At 47.9% G+C, this 14,466-nt stretch overlaps 1 protein-coding gene across 2 annotated transcripts in view; it reads right to left on the bottom strand.

The window, feature by feature from the left end:
• Positions 1-14,246, bottom strand: part of xpr1a (xenotropic and polytropic retrovirus receptor 1a) — a 52,307-nt gene extending 38,061 nt beyond the window's left edge. For both annotated transcript variants that reach the window (XM_067229949.1, XM_067229948.1), the window contains exons 1-2: positions 13,895-14,246; positions 8,130-8,181 (exon numbers count right to left, since the gene is read on the bottom strand). In XM_067229949.1, the coding sequence (XP_067086050.1) occupies positions 8,130-8,181; positions 13,895-13,963 (121 nt within the window). In that variant the 5' untranslated portion in view covers positions 13,964-14,246. The remainder of the gene's footprint in view (positions 1-8,129; positions 8,182-13,894) is intronic.
• Positions 14,247-14,466: the final 220 nt, after the last annotated feature.

Here is a 14,466-nt window from a genome sequence, read left to right as displayed (position 1 = left end):
TACATGGCTAACCAGTCAGATTGCGTTCTCCAGACATCTCTCCAGAGAGCCTGGATGGAGGGAAGGTGAAGGACTGAGAAACACACACACATTTATTGTGTATCAAACACCTATAACCACATACACAAGCACACCCTTGCACACACACATTTTGTACACACACACACACATCCACCTCCAGCGTTACGCTTGACTCTTTCACATTTCCCCGTGACACAAACCGATGGAGCAGGGAGATATCATAAAAGCATTAGCACAATCTCATCAGATGAAGACCGATTGTGGTTTTAAAATGTTACGCATTTAATCCAAACAACTGTTGTAGATAATGAACAATTTATAATTTCCCCCGGTTCAGAGACTTCAGTCAAATGAATGGTTTGTTAGATAGATGAGAGAGGCTTTGAAGAGCTCTGTTAGACTGTCTCTCCACAGACACAGAAGACACAGCAGAAATACCTCACCATATGGTCCTGCTGTCATCACCTATAGTTCACACCCACACTCCCTATAGTGGGTGTCTGGCTGTGTGTGTGTGTGTGTGTGTGTGTGTGTGTGTAAGCGAGAGAGCTTGCGTCTGTATGCATCTGAAAGCATGCATGTGCGCGTGTGTAAGTATATGAACGTGAGTGAGCTTGCGTGTGTGTGTGAGTGTGTGTATGTGGGAGCACAGCAGTGTGAGAGAGGATGAAGACATAACAGTAGAGACAAGACAAGGTCAAACTGTACTGAATATATTCATTCCTCCCTCTCTCTCTCGCTCTCTCTCGCTCTCTCTCGCTCTCTCTCCCTGAATCCATTTTCTCTGATATAATCTTTGTGTCAAAACGATTTATGTAAAGTATATGCTATTCAAACTAAAACATAGATGGCGTTTTTGTTGTTGTTTTAATAATCAATAACCACAATCCTTATTATTCATAGTGACTCCTCCTTGTTGTTCATCACAGCCAATCAACGCGTTGCAAGCCGACCCAGACGAACCCATCAGTCTCCACGACGACACCATGCGAGATGGATGAGGCTGGGTTGGTATACAAAAAGGTTACATTTGTCTGAGCGGGGCCGATGGCGCCCAGCCAACATTTAGATTAGCCCCCCCCCCCCCCCCCCCCCGACTCTGATTAAAGCTGCAACAGTAACCTGTCTCAGAGGACACACACACAGGCATGCTCACACACACACACACACCCCAGAGACTACTTCTAAGAGCCTGGTAATCCTGAATAACAGTCTCACATACTGGAGACTGAGTTGATCCATATATCTAGTCTAACACTTAAATGTCAGCCTGCATTCTGGCTGCTGGCCCATCCATATTATCTACTGATCAGTGTTTGGCTGACAGCCTCGTCCATATGACGCTGAGATCCATGCCAACCCTCTCACAGCACAGGGACACATGTTGGTCTCCATGCCGACGCAGCCCTGCTCCGGGTGAGGGGGAAGTGAACCGTCGTTATGCATTTCAAACCCGTCGCAGGAGAAAGGCCTTGACACCTCTGAGTACAGACTAACCTCTCTCTCACCCCTGACTCCCCCCCCCCCCCCATAAGCACCCCCTCCCCCTCACGCGTATCAAAAGAAAACACACACTTCACCTGGCCCCGCCTCTTTCCTCTCTCTCTCTTCCACACCCCTCTCTGCATCCAACCCCGAACCACCTCCTCCACCCCTCCCCCCATCTTTCCTCCTGCATCCAAGGCCCTGCTATTGTACAACCCAAGACCCCCCCCCCCCCAATTCCCCGGTCCTCACCCCTCACGCCTCTCACCTCCCCCACTGTCTCACCCCCTCCCCTGCCATCTCGCCCCTCCCCCAACCAACGCCTTCCAGATCCAATTCACAGATGAATAATGGATTGAGACTTTCATCTCAAGGTTCTCTCTCTCTATATCTCTCTATGCCTCTCTCTCTTTCTCCTTTTCTCTTTCCACTTCTCTCTCCTTTTTTTCCCCTCCACTCTCTTTCTTTTTCTCCATCTCCTCCTCTCTCCCCCTCTTCCTCCCTCCCTCTCTCCCTCGCAGAACAGTCTGCATTGGAGATGAGCCCAGGGACCCTCTTGCCTTTCTGTTGCCAGAAGCCCTCCCCCCCTCTATCTCTCTGTCCATTCCCTCTCTCTCTCTCTCTCTCTCTCTCTCTCTGTCTCTGCCGACATCAGTGTCCTGTTCTCTGTCCATCATTCTCTTTGCATTGATTGCGACCTTCATCTAAGTTCTCCCATCTCTCCATCTGCAGGCCCACTGGCTGGGGGAGGAGAGGGTCCATTCATCCAATTACTGCTCTTCTTTTTTCACTGTTCATTACCCCGTCTTCGATTAGGACCCTGACCTTCGCCTCCCTCTCCTTCGTTCCCTCTCTCCCTCTCTCCCTCTCTCCCTCTCTCCCTCTCTCCAGTCTGTTTTAAGCCTTCCCTGCACCCTCCCTCCAGCCTCATTAAAACCCGCAGTTCATAGGTTCACCAGCTTCTTACGGTACCGCTGTCAGTAGGCTACAACCTGGGACGTTGTAGGATCCAGGTCAATTCCAATTCGGTTCAAAGTCATACACGTAAGTGGACCAAAATTAAATTGGAGAACTGGGACTGAGTAAGCGCGTACTCAAACGTGGAGATATTATCTTATGAATTGAATTTCAATTTCTCTGCCAGCAGTGGATGAGCTGGCGATTTGGATTGAGCTCTAATTGACTGTAGCCCCGATGCTAGCGTCGTCTCCCTCGCTAACGATCTCCCGTGCACACAGTGAGTCGATGCCTGCAGTCTTCTCCTCGTTAATGCTAACTACGCTCAGCGTAGCGGCATGCGGGTTACGGACGGTTCTGAGCTAGTTTTAGCATTAGGGCTCTAAGGCACCGTACGGTTGGTAGTTGACGCAAGGAAAAAAACAGGCCATCAATAATGCAGGCTGGTGGGGGACCAGGGCTGCAAAGCCACTGAACCTGCTGACTAGTGTCTGAGTGTTCATCTTGCTGGCTATTGTGGCTGCCACGCTGGACTGTCTACCTGACAGTACAGTCTTTCCTTTCTTCCTAGCTAGTTGTCAACCAGTTTATTTACCTGCTTCTAGTCCGCCTGTCTGTCTTTCTCCTGTTCTGTGCTACTGAGACAGCATATCTCACCTCCAACTTATTTATTCACTTGTCAGGCGACAAGACAAATACCAGGATCACAAACAAGCCAGGTGGAATATCAAGGCAGGTACAGTTAAGTCCTACAAAAGATTTGTAGGATAGAGAATGCAAATATGTTCGAAGAGGCAATCCTCTGCGCAAAATAACTGCTGCTGTTCCTACGGACACACACACACAAACACATACACACTCACACTATACACACACATCCAGTAATAACCACACGCGCACATACAAACTACAAAATGGACGACAAGGTTTGTGGCGAGAAAATCAGTGGGTGTGATTCAATTCATGTTCCTGCCTTCATTAGGGAGATTACCTAGGCCGGCCACACACACACACTTAGGTTAGCTAGGCCGGGCAAACAAAATCAGTATTCATTCACTGTCACACTGCCACACAGCTCTACACACACACAGCCCTACACACAGACACACACAGCCCTACACACACAGCCCTACACACAGACACACACACACACACAAACAGCCCTACACACATACAGCCCTACACACAGACACACACACAGCCCTACACACACAGCCCTACACACACACACACACATGCAGCCCTACACACACACACACACGCCCAACACACAGCCCTACACACACGGCCCTACACACACGGCCCTACACACACACTCAGACACACACACACACACACACACACACACACAGCTGGATGGGAAAGGTTGCTCGGATGGTCGATTTTATTACTCTATTTATTCAGTTTTAATCAGAGTGATAAAAGGCTGAAGGCCCTGTCTAAGCATGTGAATAAAACATGGAGGCTGAGGCGTAGCTGCCAGGGAGGGACAGAGGGGGTCTGATGTGTTTGTTTCTTTTTACAGTGGGCTTTTCATTCTGTTATGTTCTATGGGTTGAATTCACTTTATCTCTCCTCTTCCCTCCTCTCCTTCCTCTCCTCGTTCCTCCTCTCCTCTCTCTCTCCCCTCCTCGTTCCTCCTCTCCTCTCTCTCTCTCTCTCTCCCCTCCTCGTTCCTCCTCTCTGGAGGTGGATCAGTGTGATAGGAGTCTAATAGCAGGATCCTGCTCTCTCAGCCGGCATCAACCCTGTCTGTGTCTCTCCTCTGATGATAGCACAGCTAGACCCTGGAGCCCCTCCACACACACTGACAGGGGGGCCTGTCTGGGGCCTCCGCCAAACACACACACACACACAAGCGCGATTAGGAAAACACAAACATTTAGTTACCACACACATACGTTTACACACACACACACACAGGCTATCCCTCTTTATATTATCAGCTTTACGGAGAGAGAAGTATATCTTCCTCCTCAGACGTCCTGCCTCTTTGACTGTCTGTCTCCAGCCTAATGTGATTGGTGAGCACTGGGCTCTGTGTTGAATGGGCTGAATGAGTTACCTGCTGGCTGGCGGTCTGATGTGGGTTAGCCCTGGGGCTGTTCTGGGACTGGGCCTAGGGACCTAGGGGAGAGTGGAGGGGCTGGGACTGGACCTAGGGGAGAGTGGAGGGGCTGGGACTGGACCTGGGTGGTACTAGGGGATGTGGGGCAACTGTGGCTCCTACAGGTATTGATTGTGCTGCATAAAACATGAAAGGAACAGAAAGGATAGGAGCAGAAGGGAGCAGAGCACACACACACATACATAAATACAACAGTCAGATACTGGAGATAGGCTGTCCGGTACAGAACTGTGCCTGACACTAACACAGCCTGTAAACCGCCTGTACAGCCTGGTTTCCATCTGAGCTGTTTATAGAGCCACACAGAGCGCTCCTTTACAGCCTATTTGTCACAGCTAGGACCTGTGTGTGTGTGTGTGTGTGTGTGTGTGTGTGTGTGTGTGTGTGTGTGTGTGTGTGTGTTGCATCGTTAGGACAATCACCCCTCCCCCTCCCCTGGCTGCAGGGAGAGGGAGCCCCGTCCTGCCCTAACACACACACACACACACACACACACACCGTCTGCACCATCAGCACCATACCTCCTATAGTCTAAATAGTTCCCGTAAGGAAACACACACACACACACACAGATTCCTCCCATAGCTATGTTTATTATCCATAGCTGTTGTTCACTGATATCTCATAATCACAGGGCTAATTGAGTTACACTGAGATTTAACTACATCTACCAGGAGAAGACTGGCTATAGACCAGCTGTTCCTCTCTCTCTCCATCTCCCCCCTGCTCCTCCCCTCCCTCATCTACCAGGAGAAGACTGGCTATAGACCAGCTGTTCCTCTCTCTCTCCATCTCCCCCCTGCTCCTCCCCTCCCTCATCTACCAGGAGAAGACTGGCTATAGACCAGCTGTTCCTCTCTCTCTCCATCTCCCCCCTGCTCCTCCCCTCCCTCATCTACCAGGAGAAGACTGGCTATAGACCAGCTGTTCCTCTCTCTCTCCATCTCCCCCCTGCTCCTCCCCTCCCTCATCTACCAGGAGAAGACTGGCTATAGACCAGCTGTTCCTCTCTCTCTCCATCTCCCCCCTGCTCCTCCCCTCCCTCATCTACCAGGAGAAGACTGGCTATAGACCAGCTGTTCCTCTCTCTCTCCATCTCCCCCCTGCTCCTCCCCTCCCTCATCTACCAGGAGAAGACTGGCTATAGACCAGCTGTTCCTCTCTCTCTCCATCTCCCCCCTGCTCCTCCCCTCCCTCATCTACCAGGAGAAGACTGGCTATAGACCAGCTGTTCCTCTCTCTCTCCATCTCCCCCCTGCTCCTCCCCTCCCTCATCTACCAGGAGAAGACTGGCTATAGACCAGCTGTTCCTCTCTCTCTCCATCTCCCCCCTGCTCCTCCCCTCCCTCATCTACCAGGAGAAGACTGGCTATAGACCAGCTGTTCCTCTCTCTCTCCATCTCCCCCCTGCTCCTCCCCTCCCTCATCTACCAGGAGAAGACTGGCTATAGACCAGCTGTTCCTCTCTCTCTCCATCTCCCCCCTGCTCCTCCCCTCCCCCTCCCAGCATCCTAGCTACAGTAGGCTTTCCTGTGCCGCAGCCGACAGCCCACTGGCTGACACAGACACCAACAGGGGCTTTAAAGGGCTGCATGCTACGTGCTGAGTCCACAGTACAACTCTATCAGGTAGCAGGGAGAGAAGGCAGAGAGGGAGAGGAGAGAGGGAGCGAGAGACACAGAGGGTGGGCATGAGAGTGTGAGAAAGAGAGAGGGAGAAAGAGAGAGGGGGAGAGCGGGTATGGGAGTGGATGAACAGATGGGAAATGGACTGACAGGCTGTAATAACCCTTTAAATTGTCTCCCTTAGGCACCTGAACGCTCTCTGAATACCAAAAACCACCTCTCTCCCTCTCTCTCTCTCCAGCTTTCCCTTTTTTCTCCAATTTCTCTCTCTCGCCCGCTCTCTCTCCCCACTTCCCTCTTTTTGACCTCACACAGGAGAGAGACAGAGACACAGAGACAGAGAGACAGAGAGACAGAGAGACAGAGAGACAGAGAGACAGAGAGAGAGAGAGAGAGAGAGAGAGAGAGAGAGAGGTGAACAGAGGATAACCCCCCATAACCTAAATCACATTCCCATAATTAGTCTTTCACTGGGAGGCGACTTAATGAAATCATGAACTGGTGGAACTCAATCAGGCTGGACACAGAGGCGTTGGTGTGTGAGGAAACACCGCAGTCAGCTAGCGTTCCATCATCTTCACCACAACACCAACTGACTGGAGAACACACTGCTCCAGACCTTCTTCTTTCTTCTTCTCTCTTTCCTCCCCTTTTCTGTGAAGCTCGTTCCATCCCCCCATCTCTCCTTCTCTGCGACCGATCCCAGGTGTCGTAACGTGTGTGTGGACAGTCAGGAGGGGATGAATTGATCCCCACTTCCCTCTGGGTCCTCACAGGGGCTGACAGGTACTGTAGACATGCGTGACCTATCCCTGATCCCTATGACGACGGCCCATGTGTGTGTGTTTGCGTGTGACAGGGTGTCATCCATCACCATGGTAGGTAGTACATCTAATAGCCTTAGGAGAGGGTTTAAAGGAGAGACAGCTCATACGTTACAGCCGACAAGACACACACACACACGCACTCCTAGCTCCACGGACGGGAAAGAACCTATGAGTCATACTGGATGTTCTTCTGCACCTGAACATCTTCTTTCCTTCTCTCAGTCACACACACACATGCATAAAGACCATACTAACTTTCTGGCAAATTGGAGCATTGATCAATAGGAAGTGAGCATCAGGATTCAGACTTAAACTACCATCCGTCCAGTAGGGTCATAAAGGGCATCACCCAATCACACACCATCCTTTTACACTCATCATGAGGTCTCAACCAATCACAGACCGTCCCTTTACACTCATCATGAGGTCTCACCCAATCACAGACCGTCTCTCCAACAGGGTCACCGGGTTTCTCTTGCCAACTGCAACCATTGAACTTTGTTTACTTCTGTTAACACGCGTGGAAAACGTAGCCGTTAGCGACGCTCCCTCCCGACGCGCCCCGTCAGCATTCTGAAGCTGAGCAGTAATTCTAGCCAGCGTCTTGATCTCCAACCCACCCAGCTGGGGGAGCCGTCCCTGCGGTGACGCTGTGTGTCTGGGAGCATCTGCCTGGCTGTAGTTTCCTCTATATTTAGAGGAATACTTTTACCATGGTGGTGCCCAAACGGGCGCAGTAAAACGGGCGGGGACGGAGAGGGGCGGGGCTAGGGGCGGGGCTAGAGGAGGGGCGGGGCTAGGGGCGGCGTGTGTACAATACTGTGCCAGAGTCTTAAGCACACAACCAAACAACAACAACAACAACAACAACAACAAAAGTTTTGCAAAAATTCTTTGCGAAATAATGACATGAAAACACTCAACAAAAATTCTCAACATTGCACTGCCGCACAAATACACAGGACAAAAAAATATATAGATATAAGACAATATTCATGTAAAAAATCTTTGGTGTCTAAGTCTTTTGCACAGTACTGTGTGTGTGTGTGTGTGTGTCTCCAGACAAGCAAAAGAGGAACTTCATACCTTCTATGGAGGGAGCTTGATCTTGAGCTGCATACAGCATATCCTTGAACGCCTAGACGAGAGAGAGAGACACAGGTCAGTGTTTAACACTCACACACACACACACACACACACACACAGACAGAGAAACACACACAGACAGAGAAACACACACACGGCCCTCCCAGTGAATTTAAACTGAAAGGCTCCGACAACCCTTCAAGCTGAACTACATGAAAACAGTATGAGATCTGCCTGCGTATTAACATTGACCAAGTAAAACTCAGCCGGGGTGGTAATTGGTGTCGTGACCTGTGAGACGTGTCGTGGTACTGATAGCGTCCGAACTGTCAAACACAACAGACTCCGTTTCCCATCAGCCCTTGCATGTCTGTCCAATTAAAACACAGACAGAAACTACAGATAACTGTTTCTCCAATCAGAGTGACCTTGAAGATAATGGAAACAGATGAACAGATATTAAAAAGTGATACGCTTCTCTCTTCTTGAGTACAAAATCTACCAGAAAATCAACCCTGCTAAGCAAACATACATTAAACTAATCTGCAACTATATTTCTTCTTTTTGTATCTATATCAATATATGGTGTCATAGTTTCCATTGTTGTGTGTCATTCTTTCTGCTGTTATCTGTTATTTTTCATTAATTTAGCTACTGTGGTTTGTAAGTACCAGTAGCTAACATGAAGGCTGGATGAAGAGCTCTCGGCCTGCGGAACCCTTTATTACTCTACCTGCCATCTTTATTACTCTACCTGCGCCAGTAATAAAGATGGCCGCCGAGGGAGCTACACCTAACCCACTCTCATAAGGAACGCCGTTCCCTGTCAGGCACTTCATTTGATAGGGCTCAGGCCTACCACTGGAGACCACCAGGGTAAACAATGAGTCTGTACAGCCAAGGCCAAGACCAGGCTAGGCGGCTGGATCTCTACAACGGGTCCGTCTAAAAGCTGGATGGAAGCGGGTTGGGAGGGCCACACAGCAGGGTCCTGACCAGACTAATTGGAGCATAAGGAGACATACAAAAGAACCGGTCTAATAACTGGAGGGACAGAGAGAGAAAGCCTGACAGACACAGGGGTTCAGGCATTCATCAAGATGGCCGTATGCATTGCCATGGAGACGTCAGTGATGTGGAAGGGGGAGGGGCAGGGCGGGGTCTCCTGGGAATATCCATGAGTCTGCAGTAGGGCAACTCACACAGGCGTCAACCTGTAGACTACAACCGCAACCGACTGTAAAAGCTAACCGTTAACACTGCAACTGCACTGTAACATGACTCTAGGAGGTCCCTCATCAATCGTTTGCTAGGGTTTTCTAGCTTAAACTCCTCTGGCATTGATTAATCTTGCCTTGCATCAGTGGGAAGGGGTGAGGGGCGGGCACTTTTCCTTACGATGTTGCAGGTGCTGACTGGCCAGAAACTCAGATCCTTCTGGGAACCCTAATAGATCCCTGTTTACCTTATGCCTCAGAGCGTCTCAGAGAAGGAAGGATGGGAGGGAGGAGAGGAGAGGAAAGCAGGACTGGTCTGGGACCAGATGTCCCCTCTGTGGGGGGTTGGGAGGGGTGGAGGGAGGAGCCGGGGGAGGGGGGAGAGATGGAGGGAGGGGGGGGGGCTCTGTGCTTGCAGCTCAACATATCTTCTCTGTTTTCTATAGCGAGACCATCCTTGTACACTTCAATCGTTTGGCACAGTGACAGAACAGAAGACAGAACATGAAGTCATCTTTACAAAATGTTACACGTTCAAGTCTTTCAACCCTTTCGTGTGCAGTAATACCAGTGCAACGCCAACCTCCGAGAGCGCCATCATTGCACGTCAATTCATCATCAACACGACTAAGTTCGAGTAAGATGTTCTGAGCTTTCAAAACAAGACGTCTAACTTTATTATACATACTTTAAATTTGTGCTATTCAACATTCCCAGCAGTGCTGTATTGTCAAACATACGACCAAAGAAGACCTAAACCCAAACATACAGTGACAGGAATTCCCTCAGGGAGAATCAAGCCTGTGCTGTTCATCCAGGAGCTGGCTGACCTGATGTTGATATGATTCACCTGTTTTACACTGGAAACGAGACCGAGCATGAGCTCTCTGCTGCTCCTCCAAACCCACACAGGTGATCAGAGAGGACAGGTAAAAGCACTGAAGGGCCTTGGTCTCTCGCCCACGCACACGCACAATCATGCATGCACTTACACAGAAGCCCAAACATTCCAGCCCACTCACCCTCATCACTCTCTGTCTGGTCATACACACACTCATTTACACAACAAGGGCCCCAATTAAGACTGCTTATGATACGACACTAAAAACACAACACGGAAAAGTAAAGACACACAAAACAGGATGAAAAGCATTCGTGTTACATCTAGCATGTTACCCATTGTATATTCCACTCATTCCCCCATTTCATTCTAGACACTGCACAAGTCAGCAAATGATGGATCCAGCGATATTAATTCCTTCTCGTGATTGTCACTGTTATGGATGTCACGGAATCTATTGCAAGACAACAAGCCCTCCTGTCTTGATGATGTATAGATCTGCATACTGCCTGGCTGTTACATACAGAGTACTGCAGTCTCAGACAGATGAACAGTACTCATTAATCTATCACTCAATCACCCTGTCAATCACACTCTCTCCCTCTCTCTCTCTGTCCTCCCTCACGCATACAAATGCACAAGAATGTGTACATACTGTACACACAAACTCCCTCCGATGAGGCACGCAAGAGATTATGGTGCAGTTCTGCCAATCAGCTCGAATGGTGTGGCCGCCCCAACAGCACAAAGCCAATCAGAGCAGGGAACCCTACACCCTTCCACATCCAGACAATAGCGCTTTCCCAGAATAGGGAATGCTAGGGAAATGAATGGAGGTGTGTGGGCGGTAGGTTAATTAGCCTTATAGAGGCACACTGGCAAGGCGATCAGAGAGAGTGAGAAAGAGAGCGAGGGCGAGAGAGAGTGTGCTTCGGGTTCACCAGTAAAACCTGTCGTTTGCAATTTGTGTTTCACAAACGAGTGCTCTTGCAGTGCGGTTTTAGTGGCTGTACATGAAGCTCTGAGGCAGGGGTCAGGGGTCAGGGGTCGGGGTTAGCTAGCTTGCCGGCTCGGTCTAAACACGCAATCTGGCTTTTCGTTACGGGGAGGATTGTTGTTCATGGATAAACTGGGAATCTACAACCGTATCAAAATCGAATCTTGTTTGTGTGGCTCTTGTTACAAGCAATCACAAAGGGCTTCACAGTTACAGGTAACACCGATAACCAACCGATACCCAGCCCCGCCCCAAAAAGAGTCTAATGGAGGAAAAAACTTAGGAAGCCTTGGGAAGAGGAATTCGGTGAGGGACGTCCTCCTTCAGAGAAGGTTTGGGGTCAGGTGGCTGAGTGATTAGGGAATCAGGCTATTAATCAGAAGGTTGCTGGTTCGATTCCCGGCTGTGCAAAGTGAAGTTGTGTCCTTGGGCAAGGCACTTCACCCTACTTGCCTCAGGGGAATGTTCCTGTACTTACTGTAAGTCGCTCTGGATAAGAGCATCTGCTAAATGACTAAATGTAAGGTTGGTGATGCAGGATGTTTCGGACCACAGATGATTAGGTTAGCGCAGTCATCACATGGAGACGGGCTAGATTCTAGAACCATATGGAAGGCTGAGCTGATTCATCCAGTCTGACCAATCATGGCAGCATTCTGTTCAGAGTCGACAGAGACGAGAGCAGCTAATGTTCTGATGTCCAACAGGCTGTATTTAGATGTTCCATTTTCTCTCAGCCTGTGGCTCAGGACAGCCACCACCCACACACACACGCGGCCATAACACTCAGGTTCGATCGCTTGGCCGGCGCTGCAGGCAAGGTATGCAGTAAACACACACATTTGAATGACTCCTTGTAAACACATACCCATCTACACAGAAAACCAGAGATTGGTACATGGAACGCAACACAATGCATTTTCATTAATAGGATTGTATAAACATGTTTTAGACAGCACTGAGACCAATTGACGTCTATTGAGACATTTATTAAGAATCACTCTGAAAACACTCTTGGCCACATTAGGGAAACATAACCCCATTAAGATGAAATCACTAAGCAATTACTGCATAATTATGTGGAAATATGTCATTAGAATTGTAATATCTTAATTAGGAAAGACTAATCCATGTGATATTGTAACCATAGGATTTAAACGCCACTGAAAGCCATTCTAAAGTGGAACATCGTTCCAAAGACTAAGGGTGAGATTCTATCTCCAAAAACACAGTGACAATTTCCATATTGATACTTCATGACCTTAACAATACAACAAAATGACTGTCATGAGGATGAAAGGATTTACATCATCCATCTCAGGTCATCCGTCTGTTAGCGTGAGCGCAAGCGGAGGTGTAAAATGGCTGATCCAGCTGGGCATCTGTCCTCGTCTGTGTAAGGCTGTCCATATAGACAAAGACTCCAGCCATGTTAGTGTTTACCTCCAGCTCTCCCCAACACCAAGACTTCATGAAGACTACAAATTGAGTTGATTGAATTCATCTCTAATATCAAACAGACCTTTTCTGAGGTGTTTGCCAGCTTGTTTCCTGTCTGGAAGCTGTTAGGAAAAGGGTGCAAGAAGGGTGGTAGATAGTGGTATACAGGCTGGGGTGAAGATCAGCGTCTTTGTCTATAATTCATGGAGTAAAATGGAATCTGGCAGGCTCCCCTGTCAGAGCATGTCTGCATTCAACCTCTCCTACCGAGGCAGAGAGGAGAGGGGGGGTGATACTGGAAACACTACCATGCAGTGGCTATCCCAACAAAGAACACACTCTGGATATAACCATCACACTGCGCTTCTCAAATTATAGATTATCACACACCACCAAACAGTCACAATGTCTATTCAAAGGTGGTATTTTATGTCCAATTTTTTGATAAACATTAAATTAATTAAACGTCTTTCATTCATAATTGATATTTTCAACAACAACAAAATTATCCTGTTAGGTTTTCAATGAACCAAGCAAGAAATAATTTAATACTAACACTACAGATCTCAGTAAAGACCACATAATTGGCAAATAAGTCTTCCATTTAATGATATATTTTCTCTTTATTTGCAGTTAAATATAATTGTATTTTTGTCCAATAGTAGTGCATGGCTAAAGGTGTACCTCATAATTGTTTAGCAGTCTGCTCTTATTTCTAGGCTTACAAAGACACAGTGACAAAAATCAACAAATGGACTAAGAAATATATTTGTATCTGTATACAATCTGAAAATAAATATGAATGAATTATGAATTCAATATATAGAGTAAATAGAAAATTGCAAATAAATGTACTATTAAAAAGGCATTTTAAACTACACATCTAAAAATCGAACTAATACTTCAGTATAATATATTGAGAAAAAAAACTGCCGAAACAATAATAATACAAGCTACATTCTCATATATTATTTCTCATAAAATACATATTGAGAACTATAGTTTAATAAACGACTGCAATAGCTCAAACAATAGGCTGGCCCTTATCTAACATCCAGTCTTTATTGCGCCATTCAAAGTGGGATAAAAGTCAAATTGGTGACAGAAAATGTATCAAATCAAATATAGGGCTATTAAAATACGTGTTTTATGTACTAACTGTGGTTCGCATAATCACATGTAAGGCATAAATAAAATGCATTAATTACAAAGACTTTTCTCTCGTTCAAATCAGAATGTTTCACTCCCGAACACAGACATGTGAATTTACCTCATACTGGATGTACTGTTTCCTCCACTCCGGAGTGATATGGGCCGAAAGGTGCTCCGCAAATTTCATTTTGCCAAAACAGCAATCTCCTCAACCTCCGTTAATTCCTCGTGCGACTGTCCCTTGTTGAAGCGAGTTTTGTTATTTCTGTCAACTTGGCTTGCCCGCGTGCGTCAGGCTGCGCGGTGCCGTGTGCGCTCTGCCTATACCTTGTCCCGGAAAACGTCTTCCTGACAAACCCCAACGTCCCACATAGCCTACTGTTTCGTGGGAGGGATGGCGGCGGTGTAACACGGTGGCCTCCCTCCCCTTAACAGGTGGTTTGATGGCAAAAACGAACACGGTGAAAATCCCTCACTGACTTTCTCCCTCCGGTGTCTGGTCTAGTCTGGGGACACAGCGGTCCGCCATCGCTTTCAGCAAAGCGTGGCTGCGTCACTGCGCAGTGACAGGAGGTGGTTTACATCGAAAAACGCCCTCATTGATTAGTTAGTGCTTTCTCGATACGGAATCCTTCAGGCCAACTTTTTTTATAGTCCCAAATTACTTAAAAAGGAAGGATATTGCTGTGG

The sequence above is a fragment of the Osmerus mordax genome, chromosome 26, assembly GCF_038355195.1.
Source record: "Osmerus mordax isolate fOsmMor3 chromosome 26, fOsmMor3.pri, whole genome shotgun sequence".
In the NCBI taxonomy this organism is placed as follows: domain Eukaryota; kingdom Metazoa; phylum Chordata; class Actinopteri; order Osmeriformes; family Osmeridae; genus Osmerus; species Osmerus mordax.
The sequence above is the reverse complement of the archived record's forward strand: the minus strand, read 5'-3'. Positions and strand labels throughout refer to the sequence as shown.